Here is a 16,929-nt window from a genome sequence, read left to right on the forward strand (position 1 = left end):
ATTCATGTGAGAAACTGCAGAAGCTGGTGACTGAGTTTGGTAAAGTGTGTGAAAGAAGAAAGTTAAGAGTAAATGTGAATAAGAGCAAGGTTATTAGGTACAGTAGGGTTGAGGGTCAAGTCAATTGGGAGGTAAGTTTGAATGGTGAAAAATTGGAGGAAGTAAAGTGTTTTAGATATCTGGGAGTGGATCTGGCAGTAGATGGAACCATGGAAACGGAAGTGAATCATTGGGTGGGGGAGGGGGCAAAAATCCTGGGAGCCTTGAAGAATGTTTGGAAGTCGAGAATAATATCTCTGAAAGCAAAAATGGCTGTGTTTGAAGGAATAGTGGTCCCAACAATGTTGTATGGTTGCGGGGCATGGGCTATGGATAGAGTTGTGCGCAGGAGGGTGGATGTGCTGGAAATGAGATGTTTGAGGACAGTATGTAAGAGAGATGTGTGGAAATAAAAAGAGCCTGGTTGAGAGAGCAGAAGAGGGTGTTTTGAAATGGTTTGGGCACATGGAGAGAGTGAGTGAGGAAAGATTGACCAAGAGGATATATGTGTCGGAGGTGGAGGGAACGAGGAGAAGTGGGAGACCAAATTGGAGGTGGAAAGATGGAGTGAAAAAGATTTTGAGTGATCGGGGCCTGAACATGCAGGAGGGTGAAAGGCGGGCAACTGGATCGATGTGGTATACTAGGGTCGACGTGCTGTCAATGGATTGAATCAGGGCATGTGAAGCGTCTGGGGTAAACCATGGAAAGTTCTGTGGGGCCTGGATGTGGAAAGGGAGCTGTGGTTTCGGGCATTACTGCATGACAGCTAGAGACTGAGTGTGAACGAATGGGGCCTTGTTGTCTTTTCCTAGCGCTACCTCGCACACATGAGGGGGAGGGGGATGTTATTCCATGTGTGGCGAGGTGGCGATGGGAATGAATAAAGGCAGACAGTGTGAATTGTGTGCTTGTGTATATATGTATGTGTCTGTGTGTGTATATATATGTGTACGTTGAGATGTATGGGTATGTATATTTGCGTGTGTGGACGTGTATGTATATACGTGTGTATGGGGGTGGGTTGGGCCATTTCTTTTGTCTGTTTCCTTGCGCTGCCTCGCAAATGCGGGAGACAGCAACAAAGCAAAATGAAAAAAAAAATAATAATCAACATATACATACGCAGACATCTTCATATATATACATGTACATATTCTTGCTTGCCTTCATCCATTCCTGTTGCTACCCTGCCACACAGGAAGTAGTATTCCCCCTATCCTTTCAGCAAGGTAGCACCAGGAAAAGACAAAAAAAGGCCACATCTATTCACGTTCGGTATAATACAATATTGTGTAATTGATTTATTTCAATTTTGTTTCATTTTATTAATATATTTGAAAACATTATTATTAAAAACATTTAGGAATCCAAGTTCTCCAGTTACTGGACCTACTGCAGGTCCCAGTGTGATTAGATAATTGGACTTTCACTGTTATGTGTTTAGAAAATGGCATTAACCTAATTTAGACAAATGTATGGAACATCATGGGGAAGTCTAGAGTTTTTCAATCTAAATATGAATAGATTTCTCCAAGGCATACAAGACCAGCCATGTTGTACAGCAAGCTTTGCTTACAGCAGCATGATACAGCTGCAGCAATGAATCTTATGATATACTACAACCTTAGATGTATTACTACCTTACTTTTGTACATATTTGAAAATTGTCTCTTTCCAGCCCTGTCTTTTACTTTTGTTTTGGCTAGGATCCTTATAGCTATCACCATTCACATTTACTTTCCAGCACTACACTACTTGTCATGTGATACATGTAATCAGATTATTAATAATCTTTTAACAATTGGCTATTTTTGGCCCACATTTTTGGAAGTGGTAAGGGCAAGAACTCTCAGACTCAAACTTCGCTTGTAGATTGGTACACGTGTCATTGTCCTAAGATTTCAAAACGGTTGATAGAAATCAAAGTTACAAATAGAAACCATTTTATTTGTGGTGGGTTGGTGACAGGAATGGATGAGGGCAGCAAGCATGAATATGTACATGTGTTTATATGTATATGTCTGTGTATATATATGTATGTATGCGTTGAAATGTATAGGTATGTATATGTACGTATGTGGTCGCTTATGTATATATGTGTGTATGTAGGTGGGTTGGGCCATTCTTTTGTCTGTTTCCTTGCCCTCCCTCGCTAGTGTGGGAGACAGCGACAGAGTATTATAAATAGATAGATAAAAACCAAATTGTTTACAACCTATAAAGTGACTTTATTTACCTGTTGCAAATGATAACAGTGTTGCCTCACCTTAGCACGATAGCAAAGTTTCTATATTGTTACAAATACTGTTCAAAATTTACTACTATTACCACTACTACTACTACTACTATTACTGTTACTACTGCTTCTACTATTAACCATTACTTATTAGTACTACTGCTTTTACTGTTACTACTATCACCATCACTGCTTATCCTCCTTTCTAAGCATCCATCTAAGCTGCTTTTTTACCTGAACAGGATGTGATCTTTGGGATTGTGGTTGCTGAAGATCTCTCTGAAGTTAGTATGAAGTATAATATTTCTGCTGTACCAACATTTGTGTTACTGCGTGGTGGACAAGTTGTTGAGAGAATAGACGGTGCTAATGCTGCAGATCTCACTGCGAAAGTTAAGATACAGGTCAGTTTTACAATAATTTCTGGAAGTTTGCTGAATAGTGAAAACCAGACTGATGTTTTAATTCAAGAGTTGATAAGGTTTACTCAGATTTTGTTTTTTGTTACCTTGATCTTTTTTAGTATGGTTATTATTATGATTATTTTCATACATGCTTGCCGTTTCCTGCATTAGGAAGATAGTGCCAGGAACAGATAAAGAAACGCACTCATGTGCTCATATCAAATAGCTGTAACTTCAAAAGCATTATCTTTGCTCCATCCTTTCATTTCCCCATTGGTTTTGCTCTTTTCCATGTTTCTCCCACTTCTAACATGCACAACCTCGTAGTCATCCTTTCCTCACTCATCCTATCCATATGCCTAACCATTTCAGCACACCCTCTTCAGGTCCCTCAAACATACTTCTTTTTCATACCACACCTCTCTCTTACCCTCTCATTTCTTATTCAATCAACCCTCCTCACACCACTTATCATCCTTAGGTATTTTATTTCCAGTATAACTAGCATCTTCATTACTTTTGTTTTAAAATTTTACACCCTGTTTGATTATTTCCAGCCAACCTTATCCTGGTTTCCAACTAATTTTATTTGGAATACACCCACTTCATTATTTGCTTACAGAGACATTCAGGCAGGGCTAAATTCATTTAATAATCCTCTTTGCAGGCAGCAAAGACCTCTTTGGTGTCAGTTGCACCAGCTGCACCTGTTCCAGACCTCAATACTCGCTTGAAACAACTCATTAATTCTGCTAAGTGTATGCTGTTTATGAAAGGAACACCAGATGCCCCAAGATGTGGTGAGTTTTTTGTGGTATCTTCCCTAGCATTGGTAATGGTATTATTATATTCATTTTGTCATTTGTATGGTATTTGAAGTAAGGTGCGAGAGCATGCAAAAAGGTATTTACAGTTTCATTTGAAAATGTAACCTTCTCCAAATCGCTTTCTTGCTGCTTTTAAAGACTCAGCTTTCTAATGATGATTAACTAAATTTTCTTTGTTTTACTATACCTATATTGTTTCTAGGTTTACCATGAGTATCTTCTTTATGTGGGGAATCTACTTAATTTTCTTTCTTCCAAAACTCTGTTTCTTCTCATTTTTCTCTCTGTAGAATTCTGTTCCATCAGTATACCTTGCTGTAATTTAACCTCTTATTTTTCTTGAAAACTCTATAAATCTGAAGTGGTTATGTGTGCTTCCTTCCAAAAGTATGGAGATTTTATTCATGTTTTTAAGTATATTTGCTCATACACTGGGAGTAGGGGAGATATTTTGTTAAATCAACACTTGTGTCATTTTTTAACTGGAACTCTTTTTTCGCTCCAATATTGCATTAGTTTTTCTCTCTTACATGTATTATTTTGTCTTTTCTTCTAATCTGATGAATTTGTGTGTTGCTTCTTTTGTTGAGGTAGACCACAGTATCCCACAGATGTTATGCGAGCTTTGGAAATTCAGTAATGGGCAGCTGTATTTGGCCATTTCTTTCCACAGCTATGCTAGGGAAACATTTCATCCCTTATTTTTTCTTACTCCTGCAATGTCTTCCTTTAAGAGACAGGTATTTCATCATTTGGTGACATTATCTGATCTTTTCGCTACAGCCTTTTCATTATTATGGGTACCAGTGCCTTTGATTGGTACCTTTTAAGGGAGAGAGGAGTTCAAGGTATGTGGAAGTGAGGCTACATGTACTCAATTCAATCTGTATGAATGGGAATAGTCAAAATAGTAAATAAAAAGCTTCAGGTGAAATGTCCATAAGAAGCCCTTTGTTTGTATAAAAATATGAGTATTTCCAACAACACTATACCACAAAGTATAATGCAGTTTCCTTAATTATGATTTTTGTACTATGTCATTCAGTATTACCATGTGCCCTTCCATAGATATCCTATTCTTTTTCATGTTATTTATCTAGTTATTCTCATTTATTTTCATGTTTTTTTCTTTACACATTTCTATACGTTTTCAGTGCATAACTTCTTACTCTGTCATTGGCTTCTTCCTTTTTATCTATCACCCTCTGATTTTCATTGGTCACCAATTCCACTTTCATAACTCATTCACTTTAGGAAATCATCTTTTCTTTTTGTACCATAGTTTTCTCTCTACTTAAACGGATCCTGATTTCATGTGCAAATATTAAAGGAGCTGTCTGACTTCCTCTACCGGGCCCTAGTATAGAGGTGGTTCCCAGTTTTTTTGTATCACCATTGTCCTTGAGATATGTCTCCATATGTTTCTGCATCCTTTTCTTCATATGTTCTGCTTAGCATTTTCTCTGCTATATATTGTGGTAACATACCCATCTGTCATTACTTACTTTATTTAAGATCAGTTGATGTAATGCTTTTTTTTTGTGAATCATCCTTTGCAAAGTTATGCGGTATTCACCTGGCCACAGTGTCCCACAGATATTGCAGACACTGGCCAGCCCAGTATTTACATCCTCAAATCCCCATAGTTAGTTTACAAGACATTTTTCCAAGTCACCAGCTCCACCAGTTGGCTGTGAGGTAAGAGGCAAGAAATGTTTTTTGGATCCTTTTACAAAAGGTTGACAAAATATATTTCCTGTACGACTAGAGGTGGTGTTTTGGCGAGGTGAAACTGATTCACTGCAGCAGAAAGAAGGATTCCTAATGGTCCTGTCATCTCCATTCATAAGGTTTAATAGGTAGAGAGAGCTCAAAGACAAATTGAAGTAAAAGAACATATAAAGATTTCAAGAAAATGCACTAAAGCTTTTCCAGCCTAAGCACACTTTCGTTTTATTTTGAAGTGTAAAGTTTAATACGCAAACATTCAAACAATTATCAGTAATCAAGTATTATTAGTACCCATAAGAAAGCAAAATTCAGTTTTTTGAATTTGGCTCATACCATGATTATATGGTGTAAGGGAAACTGGCCACAGGAATACCACATATTCAAATGAAGGTAAGAATATATTAATGGGAAGTTACACCAGTCCTCCAGCAAGGTGTGCATTGCAAGAGAGCAGGAGACACTGATGTAATGATATCAAAGCATCTATGAAGAAGAATGCAAGTCATCAACTTAGTGTATGAGTTCACTTAAATGAGGGTACTGTGATTTCTTTGATAAAGAAGTTCTTAAGCCTTGTTACTTGTAATTCATTTGCTCATTTTCATGTTACACTACATCATCCATATATAACAGTAACCCAGTTATCAACACTTTATCAGCACACTTAAGACATTTACCTTTCCTGCAGGTACATTTATGAATAAGTTAAGTATCCTTAAGTATATTTGAGTGCTGAAAAAGGATTGGTGATTGGGAACACCTGGTTTAAAAAGAGATATACATAAGTATATGTATGTAAGTAAGAGAGATGGCCAGAGAGCATTATTGGATTATTGGATATTGATAGGCACGTGAAAGAGACTTTTGGATGTGAATGTGCTGAGAGGTGCAAATGGAGTGATGTCTGATCATTATCTTGTGGAGGCGAAGGTGAGATTTGTAGAGGTTTTCAGAAAAGAAGAGAGAATGTCAGGGTGAAGAGAGTGGTGAGAGTGAATGAGCTTGGGAAGAAGACTTGTGTGAGGAAGTACCAGGAGAGACTGAGTGCAGAATGGAAAAAGGTGAGAGTAAAGGACGTAAGGGGAGTGGGGGAGGAATGGGATGCATTTAGGGAAGCAGTGATGGATTGTGCAAAAGATGCTAGTGGCATGAGAAGCGTGGGCAGATTAGAAAGGGTAGTGAGTAGTGGGATGAAGAAGTAAGATTATTAGTGAAAGAGAAGAGAGAGGCATTTGGGCGATTTCTGCAGGGAAATAGTGCAAATGACTGGGAGATGTATAAAAGAAAGAGGCAGGAGGTCAAGAGAAAGGTGCAAGAGGCAAAAAAGAGGGCAAATGAGAGTTGGGGTGAGAGAGTATCATTAGATTTAAGGGAGAATAAAAAGATGTTTTGGAAGGAGGTAAATAAAGTGCGTAAGACAAGAGAACAAATGGGAACATTGGTGAATGGGGCTAATGGGGTGGTAATAACAAGTAGTAGTGATGTGAGAAGGAGATGGAGTGAGTATTTTGAAGGTTTGTTGAATGTGTTAGATGATAGAGTGGCAGATATAAGGTGTTTTGGTTGAGGTGGTGTGTGAAGTGAGAGGGTCAGGGAGAATTATTTGTTAAAGGGAGAAGAGGTAGTGAATGTGTGTGAAGTGAGAGGGTCAGGGAGAATGATTTGTTAAAGGGAGAAGAGGTAGTGAATGCTTTGCAGATGTAAGCTGGCAAGGTGGCGGGTGTGGATGGTAGTGCAGTGGAATTAATTAAAAAAGTGGGTGACTGTTTTGTTGAGTGGTTGGTGAGGATATTCAAAGTATGTATGCCTCATGGTGAAGTGCCTGAGGATTGGCGGAATGCATGTGTAGTGCCATTGTACAAAGGCAAAGGGGATAAAGGCGAGCGCTCAAATTACAGAGGTATAAGTCTGTTAACTATTCCTGGGAAATTAATGGGAGGGTATTGATTGATTGGGTGAAGGCATGTACAGAACATCAGATTGGGGAAGAGCAGTGTGGTTTCAGTGGATCAGGCATTTGCTTTGAAGAATGCATGCGAGAAATACTAAGAAAAACGAATGGATTTGTTTGTAGCATTTGTGGATCTGGAGAAGGCATATGATAGAGTTGATAGAGATGCTCTGTGGAAGGTATTAAGAGTATATGGTGTTGGAGGAAGTTGCTGGAAGCAATGAAAAGTTTTATCGAGGATGTAAGGCATGTGTATGAGTAGGAAGAGAGGAAAGTGATTGGTTCTCAGTGAATGTCGGTTTGGGACAGGGATGTGTGATGTCTCCATAGTTGTTCAATTTGTTTATGGATAGGGTTGTTTGGGAGGTGAATGCAAAAGTTTTGGAGAGAGGGCCAAGTATGCAGTCTGTTGTGGATGAGAGGGCTTGGGAAGTGAGTCAGTTGTTGTTCGCTGATGATACAGCACTGGTGGCTGATTCGGGAGAGACACTGCAGAAGCTGATGTTTCAGTTTGGTAAAGTGTGTGAAAGAAGAAAGCTGAGAGTAAATGAATAACAGCAAGGTTATTAGGTACAGTAGGGTTGAGGGACAAGTCAATTGGGAGGTAAGTTTGAATGGAGAAAAACTGGGTGAAGTGAAGTGTTTTAGATATCTGGGAGTGGATTTGGCAGCGGATGGAACCATGGAAGCAGAAGTGAGTCACAGGGTAGGGAAGGGGGCGAAAGTTCTGGGATTGTTGAAAATGTGTGGAAGGCGAGAAAATTATCTCGGAAAGCAAAAATGGGTATGTTTGAAGGAATAGAGGTTCCAACAATGTTATATGGTTGTAAGGTGTGGGTTATGGATAGGGTTGTGCAGACAAGGGTGGATGTGCTGGAAATGAGATGTTTGAGGACAATATGTGGTGTGAGGTGGTTTGATCGAGTATGTAATGAAAGGGTAAGAGAGATGTGTGGTAATAAAAAGAGTGTGGTTGAGCGAGCAGAAGAGGGTGTATTGAAATGGTTTGGTTGCATGGAGAGAATAAGCGAGGAAAGATTGACAAAGAGGATATATGTGTCAGAGGTGGAGGGAATGAGGAGAAGTGGGAGACCAAATTGGAGGTGGAAGGATGGAGTGAAAAAGATTTTGAGTGATTGGGGCCTGAACATGCAGGAAGGTGAAAGGCATGCAAGGAATAGAGTGAATTGGAACGATGTGGTATACCGGGGTTGACGTGCTGTCACTGGATTGAACCAGGGCATGTGAAGTGTCTGGGGTAAACCATGGAAAGTTTTGTGTGGCCTGGATGTGGAAAGGGAGCTGTGGTTTCGGTGCATTATACATGACAGCGAGAGACTGTATGTGATCAAATGTGGCCTTTGTTGTTTTTTCCTAGCACTACCTCACACGTGTTCCGGGGGATGGGGTTGTCATTTAATGTGTGGCGATGGGAATGAATAAAGGCAGCAAGTATGAATTATGTATGTGTGTATTTATGTATATGTCTGTGTATGTGTATATATGTATACATTGAAATGTAGAGGTATGTATATATGCGTGTGTGGATGTGTATGTATATACATGTGTATGTGGGTAGGTTGGGCCATTCTTTTGTCTGTTTCCTTGCGCTACCTTGCTAATGCGGGAGACAGCGGCAAAGTATAATGAATAGAAATGTAAATAAATAATCCTAGTTAATATTGCATATTCTTACATTTGAATCTTAAATTAGTCCTTTCAGCTAGTATTTGTCATGAATAACACTATGTGATTAATATTTGTTTTTTATCCTTAGGATTTAGCCGCACAACAATAGAACTGCTTGGCAAACATGAGGCTGATTATTCCAGTTTTAATATTCTCTCTGATGAAGAAGTTCGGCAGGGCCTAAAAACATATTCTAATTGGCCAACATATCCTCAGGTTTGTGCAGACTTTATTGCTGATTTTTCACATGCCATTAAATCACATTTGTTGTGTTCAGCATTCAGAGAGATACATTTTCAGTCTTGAGGCTGGGCATGTATGATTAAAGGATTACCAATGACTTTCAGGAAAAGATGAAAATACTAGATGAACTTAAGCATGATTCTGGCACATCAACTCTCCTGCATAACATTCTTCCTACACTATTTGAATGATTTATTAAACTGTATTTTTTCATATATTTTTCAATACTTATCTTCAGTATGTTCTTGAGTTATTCACGAGTTAAGAATAGATTATATATTAAGAAAAAAAGGAAAAAAATCAGTGGTGCATTTGCAGATAGGTTAGTGAATGATCTTTTTGTTCAAAATGTACATCCATTACTTGGTGAATACCAAGTAAATTGTAATTGTTTATGTATTTTTCAACACAGTTACCTTTAGTAGGTTCTTACCTAATGCATTAGCTAATAATTGTCTGTGTATTCAGAAAAACTAAACAAAAACCTTATTTAGCCTTTCTCAAGAGTCCCAATCACACTTATGCTATAAATGTTCATTTTACACTGAATGACAGCAAATTCCATTTATAAATTTTTTTGGGACTTCTCTTTAGTAGAGTCTTAACTGATTCATGCCCTAGGCACTAATTATATGTTAACAAACAGAATTCTAAATTCAAGGGTGCATTTGGAGAGAGGTAAATGAGTGAACTGATTGCCTTTTGGTTTGGTTCAAAACTTGTCTTTTATTTGAGGAAGTAACGATAAATTGTTCTGGAAGGAGGTAAATAAAGTGCGTAAGACAAGGGAGCAAATGGGAACTTCAGTGAAGGGCGCAAATGGGGAGGTGATAACAAGTAGTGGTGATGTGAGAAGGAGATGGAGTGAGTATTTTGAAGGTTTGTTGAGTGTGTTTGATGATAGAGTGGCAGATATAGGGTGTTTTGGTCGAGGTGGTGTGCAAAGTGAGAGGGTTAGGGAAAATGATTTGGTAAACAGAGAAGAGGTAGTAAAAGCTTTGCGGAAGATGAAAGCCGGCAAGGCAGCAGGTTTGGATGGTATTTGCAGTGGAATTTATTAAAAAAGGGGGTGACTGTATTATTGACTGGTTGGTAAGGTTATTTAATGTATGTATGACTCATGGTGAGGTGCCTGAGGATTGGCGGAATGCGTGCATAGTGCCATCGTACAAAGGCAAAGGGGATAAGAGTGAGTGCTCAAATTACAGAGGTATAAGTTTGTTGAGTATTCCTGGTAAAATATATGGGAGGGTATTGATTGAGAGGGTGAAGGCATGTACAGAGCATCAGATTGGGGAAGAGCAGTGTGGTTTCAGAAGGGGTAGAGGATGTGTGGATCAGGTGTTTGCTTTGAAGAATGTATGTGAGAGATACTTAGAAAAGCAAATGGATTTGTATGTAGCACTTATGGATCTGGAGAAGGCATATGATAGAGTTGATAGAGATGCTCTGTGGAAGGTATTAAGAATATATGGTGTGGGAGGCAAGTTGTTAGAAGCAGTGAAAAGTTTTTATCGAGGATGTAAGGCATGTGTACGTGTAGGAAGAGAGGAAAGTGATTGGTTCTCAGTGAATGTAGGTTTGCGGCAGGGGTGTGTGATGTCTCCATGGTTGTTTGATTTGTTTATGGATGGGGTTGTTAGGGAGGTGAATGCAAGAGTTTTGGAAAGAGGGGCAAGTATGAAGTCTGTTGGGGATGAGAGAGGTTGGGAAGTGAGTCAGTTGTTGTTCGCTGATGATACAGCGCTGGTGGCTGATTCGGGAGAGACACTGCAGAAGCTGGTGACTGAGTTTGGTAAAGTGTGTGAAAGAAGAAAGTTAAGAGTAAATGTGAATAAGAGCAAGGTTATTAGGTACAGTAGGGTTGAGGGTCAAATCAATTGGGAGGTAAGTTTGAATGGAGAAAAACTGGAGGAGGTGAAGTGTTTTAGATATCTGGGAGTGGATCTGGCAGCGGGTGGAACCATGGAAGTGGAAGTGGATCATAGGGTGGGGGAGGGGGCGAAAATTCTGGGAGCCTTGAAGAATGTGTGGAAGTCGAGAACATAATCTCGGAAAGCAAATATGGGTATGTTTGAAGAAATAGTGGTTCCAACAATGTTGTATGGTTGCGAGGCGTGGGCTATGGATAGAGTTGTGCGCAAGAGGATGGATGTGCTGGAAATGAGATGTTTGAGGACAATGTGTGGTGTGAGGTGGTTTGATCGAGTAAGTAACGTAAGGGTAAGAGAGATGTGTGGAAATAAAAAGAGCGTGGTTGAGAGAGCAGAAGAGGGTGTTTTGAAGTGGTTTGGGCACATGGAGAGAATGAGTGAGGAAAGATTGACGAAGAGGATATATGTGTCGGAGGTGGAGGGAGCGAGGAGAAGTGGGAGACCAAACTGGAGGTGGAAAGATGGAGTGAAAAAGATTTTGTGTGATCGGGGCCTGAACATGCATGAGGGTGAAAGGAGGGCAAGGAATAGAGTGAATTGGATCGATGTGGTATACCAGGGTTGACGTGCTGTCAGTGGATTGAATCAGGGCATGTGAAGTGTCTGGGGTAAACCATGGAAAGCTGTGTAGGTATGTATATTTTGCGTGTGTGGACATATGTATATACATGTGTATGGGGGTGGGTTGGGCCATTTCTTTCGTCTGTTTCCTTGCGCTACCTCGCAAACGCGGGAGAAAAAAAAAAAAAAGTACTTTGAACACAGTTCTCTTCTGTAGATTCTTACCTAATGCATCTATAGATATATACTTATAAAATGTAGCAGAAAACCCCATCTTTCCTTTCTTATAGTCCTGATAGGGGATAGGGGAGAAAGAATACTTCCCATGTATTCCCTGCGTGTCGTAGAAGGCGACTAAAAGGGAAGGGAGTGGGGGGCTGGAAATCCTCCCCTCTTGTTTTTTTTTTTTTTCCCCAAAGAAGGAACAGAGAAGGGGGCCAGATGAGGATATTCCCTCAAAGGCCCAGTCCTCTGTTCTTAACGCTACCTCGCTAATGTGGGAAATGGCGAATAGTATGAAAGAAAGAAAGAAATAAAACATTCATTTTACATTCTTTGAATGATGATGTAAATTGTATTAATTATATATTTTTTCATCGTAGTTCTCCTCAGTAGATTCTTGACCAAGTCGCGCTCTAGAAATAAATTATATATTAAGAAAAATAACGATATATGAATGACGCCTTTGCAGAGACGTGAATGGTTGACAGTCTTTCATCTCAAAACATATCTTGTTCAGTGAATGGTAACATAAATTGTAATTTATATACATTTCTTTTACACAGTTGTATTCAGTAGCTTCTTACCAAATGCAAAAACCAATAATTATCTAATTATTCAGAAAAACATGAAAAACCCTTCCTTAGCTCCTGAGATTTAATTGTTCTCCCAAAACAAATTTTCGCCCAGTGAATGACAGGATAAATAATTTTTCATTTTTTTCTAGACAGTTCTCTTCAATATGTACTTTCCTCTCCATAAACTAATATTTACAAACGTATGTGGTATTACTCTTAAAGAGTGTATGGTGTGGGCAGTAAGCTGCTAGAAGCAGTGAGAAGTTTTTATCACGGATGTAAGGCATGTGTACGTGTAGGAAGAGAGGAGAGTGATTGGTACCCAGTGAAGGTTGGTCTGTTGCAGGGGTGTGTGATGTCCCTTTGGTTGTTTAATTTGTTTATGGATGAGTGGTTAGGGAGGTAAATGCAAGAGTTTTGGAGTGGTGGCAAACATGCAGTCTGTTGGGGATGAGAGGGCCTGGGAAGTGAGTCAGTTGTTGTTAGCCAACGATACAGCACTGGTGGCTGATGCAAGTGAGAAACTGCAGAAGTTGGTGACTTAGTTTGGAAAAGTGTGTGAAAGGAGAAAGTTGAGAGTAAATTTGAATAAGAGCAAATTTATTAGGTTCACCAAGGTTGAGGGACAAGTTAGTTGGGATGGAGAAAAATTGGAGGAAGAAGTGTATTAGATAATTGGGAGTGGACTTAGCAGCAAAGAAAACCATGAAAGCAGAAGTGAGTCGTATTGTTAGAGAGGGATCAAAGGTTCTGGAAGCAATGAAGAGTGTGTGGAAAGAGAGAATATTACCTCAGAGAGTTTGAAGGAATAGTAGTTCCAGCAATATGATACGGTTGCAAGGGTTGTATGGAGGAGGGTGGATGTGTTGCAAATGAAATGTCTGAGGACATGTGGTGTGAGGTATTTTGATCGAGTAAATTATGAAAGGGTACGAGAGATGTGTGGTAATAAAAAGTGTGTGGTTGAGAGAGCAGAAGAGGGTGTGTTGAAATGGTTTGGACATATGGAGGGAATGAGTCAGGAAAGATTGACAAAGAAGATATATGTGTCAGAGGTGGAGGGAACAAGAAGCAGGAGACACATAAATAATAATATTCATTCTTTTATTATACTTATTTGCTGTTTCCCGCATTTGCGAGGTAGCGCAAGGAAACAGATGAAAGAATGGCCCAACCCACCCACATACACCTGTATATCCATAAACGCCCACGCACGCACATATACATACCTATACATTTCAACGTGTACATACATATACATACATTGACATGTACATATATACACATGTACATACTCATACTTGCTGTCCCCATCCATTCCTGTTGCCACCCCGCCACACATGAAATGGCACCCCACTCTCCCTGTGAGTGTGTGAGGTAGCGCCAGGAAAAGACAACAAAGGCCACATTCGTTCACACTCAATCTGTAGCTGTCATGTGTACTGCACTGAAACCACAGCTCCCTTTCCACATCCAGGTCACACAAAATTTTCCATGGTTTATCCTAGACGCTTCACATGCCATGGTTCAATCCATTGACAGCACGTCAACCCCAATATACCACATCGTTCCAATTCACTCTATTCCTTGCATGCCTTTCACCCTTCTGTATGTTCAGGCCCCAATCGCTCAAAATCTTTTCACTCCATCCTTCCACCTCCAATTTGGTCTCTCACATCTCCTAGTTCCCTCCAACTCTGACACATATATCCTCATTGTCAATCTCTCCTCACTCATTCTCTCCATGTGGCCAAACCATCTCAATACACCGTTTTCTGCTCTCTCAACCACACTTCTGTCTCACTCTTTCATTACTTACTCGATCAAACCACCTCACACCACATATTGTCCTCTAACATCTCATTTCCAACACATCCACCCCCCTTCGTACAACCCTTTCTAAAGTCCATGCCTCGCAACCATAAAACATTGTTGGAACCACTATTCCTTCAATCATGCCCATTTTTGCTCTCCGAGATAACATTCTCACCTTCCACAATTCTTCAATGCTCCCAGAACCTTCACCCCCTCCCCCTACCCTGTGACTCGCTTCCACTTCCATTGTTCCATCCGCTGTTAAATCCACTCCCAGATATCTAAAACACTTCACTTCCTCCAGTTTTTCTCTATTCAGACTTACCTCCCAATTAATTTGTTCCTCAACCCTACTGAATCTAATAAACTTGCTGGTATTCACATTTACTCTCAGCTTTCTTCTTTCACACACTTTACCAAACTCAGTCACTAACTTCTGCAGTTTTTCCCGAATCAGCCATCAGCACTGTATCATCAGCGAACAACATCTGACTCACTTCCCAAGCCTTTTCATCCACAACAGACTGCATACTTACCCTTTTCTCCAAAACTCTAGGAGTCATCTCCCTAAGAACCACATCCATAAACGAATTAAACAACCATGGAGACATCATGCACCCCCTGACACAAACAGACATTCACTGAGTACCAATCACTTTCCTTTCTTCCTACTAGTACACATGCCTTACATCCTTGATACAAACTTTTCAGTGCTTCAAGTAGCGTACCTCCCACACCATATACTTTTTATACCTTCCACAGAGCATCTCTACCAACTCTGTCATATGCCTTCTCCAGATCCATAAATGCTACATCCAAATCCATCTGTTTTTCTAAGTATTTCTCACATACATTCTTCAAAGCAAACACCTGATCCACACATCCTCTACCACTTCTGAAACCACACTGCTGTTCCCCAATCTGATGCTATGTACATGCCTTTACTCTCTCAATCAATATTCTCCCATATAATTTCCCAGGAATAGTCAACAAACTTATACCTCTAATTTGAACACTCACCTTTATCCCCTTTGCCTTTTTACGATGGCACTATGCATGCATTTCACCAGTCCTCAGGCACTTCACCATGAACCATACATATTTTGAATATCCTTACCAACCAGTCAACAACACAGTCACCACCTCTTTTGATAAATTCCACTGCAATACCATCCAAACACACCGCCTTGCTGGCTTTCATCTTTCACAAAGCTTTCACTACCTATTCTCTATTTACCAAACCATTCTTCCCTATCCTCTCACATTGCACACCACCTCGAACAAAACACCCTATATCTGCCATGCTATCATCAAACACATTCAACAAACCTTCAAAATACTCACTCCATCTTCTCACTTCACCACTACTTGTTATTACCTCCCCATTAGCCCCTAAACTGATAATAATAGTAATATTACCACTATTTCTTTTTCCATGCTTGTACACTGTTTCCCCTCATTAGTGATGTAGTGCCAGGAACAGATGAATAAATGGTCTCATTGGCTCGCATCCATTTTCTAGCTGTCATGTGTAATACACTGAAATCAATTTCCCCTATCTACAGCCAGGTCCCGCAGACCTTTCCATGGTTTCCCTCGGTCACATCATATACCCTGGTTCAGTCCACTGACAGCACCTTGTTCCCTGTATACGACATTGCTCCAGTTTATGCTATCCTGTTCACAGCTTACTCCCTTCTGCATGTTCAGGCTTATCCACTTCTGACACACATATCCTCTGTTTCAACCTCTCTTCACTCATTTCCTCCATGTACCCAAATCATTTAAGCACAGCTCCTTCGGCTCTCTCAACCATATTCTTCTTATTAACACACCTCTTTCTTACCCAATCATGCTCTTGGGAGCAGAGGATGGGAAATCCTTTTCTTTTGTGTATATTTCCAAAAGAAGGAACAGAAAAGGCTAATGGAAGTTTTTTCTCAAAAGCTTGGTCATTTGTTCCTAACACTATCTCATGTGCACGGGAAATGGCAAACGTGAAAGAAAATTATATTAATAATACTAGAAATTATATTTATACTGATGATGGTGAAGATGCTTGTGCTGCTTGTGGTAGTCTGTACTCCTTTCTCTCTTTGCCACACTCAAATGAGATGACAAAGGGAACACTTTACTTGATGTTACTTAGAAGCCTAGAAGATCTCATGTTGGGGTAAAAATATGTCTTTTCCTTTCTGTATGATCTCCATTTGAGATGATGGTAACCTATGCTGAATTTGATGTAATATCCAGAAATTCTTTCATCTTAACAGAAAAAGTTGTGCGCTTTGTGAAAGCACAGTTGCAGCTATATTGTTTAAGTAACGTAGATTCTAGTGTTGAAAATTATAGACTGCCATTTAAGACTAAATTTTGTGTATGTTTGGCAGCTTATAGGCTGAAAATTATTATATTTTAAAGCCTTTCAGTGAATTAATATATTTATTATTTTCAGCTGTATATTGATGGGGACTTAGTTGGAGGTTTAGACATTCTTAAGGAAATGGATGCCTCAGGAGAGTTGGGCTCAATGCTTCCCAAGAGACAAAAATTGGAGGATAGGTAAGGAAGTTTGTGTGGCCAAATATAGAATGTTTCTAAAACCATTCAACCCTAGACATATTATCTGTCTATGTGTATCCAATGCATTGTCCCTCATAGTCCTGTGGGATGGCTGATACAGAATATGCTCTTTGCAT

At 39.7% G+C, this 16,929-nt stretch overlaps 1 protein-coding gene across 1 annotated transcript in view; it reads left to right on the forward strand.

The window, feature by feature from the left end:
* Grx3 (Glutaredoxin 3) overlaps window positions 1-16,929 on the forward strand; it is a 39,459-nt gene that overhangs the window by 7,031 nt on the left and 15,499 nt on the right. The window contains exons 3-6 of the mRNA XM_071680690.1: window positions 2,521-2,682; window positions 3,350-3,482; window positions 8,969-9,096; window positions 16,686-16,792. Of these exons, the coding sequence (XP_071536791.1) occupies window positions 2,521-2,682; window positions 3,350-3,482; window positions 8,969-9,096; window positions 16,686-16,792 (530 nt within the window). The remainder of the gene's footprint in view (window positions 1-2,520; window positions 2,683-3,349; window positions 3,483-8,968; window positions 9,097-16,685; window positions 16,793-16,929) is intronic.

The sequence above is a fragment of the Panulirus ornatus genome, chromosome 31, assembly GCF_036320965.1.
Source record: "Panulirus ornatus isolate Po-2019 chromosome 31, ASM3632096v1, whole genome shotgun sequence".
NCBI classification, from domain to species: domain Eukaryota; kingdom Metazoa; phylum Arthropoda; class Malacostraca; order Decapoda; family Palinuridae; genus Panulirus; species Panulirus ornatus.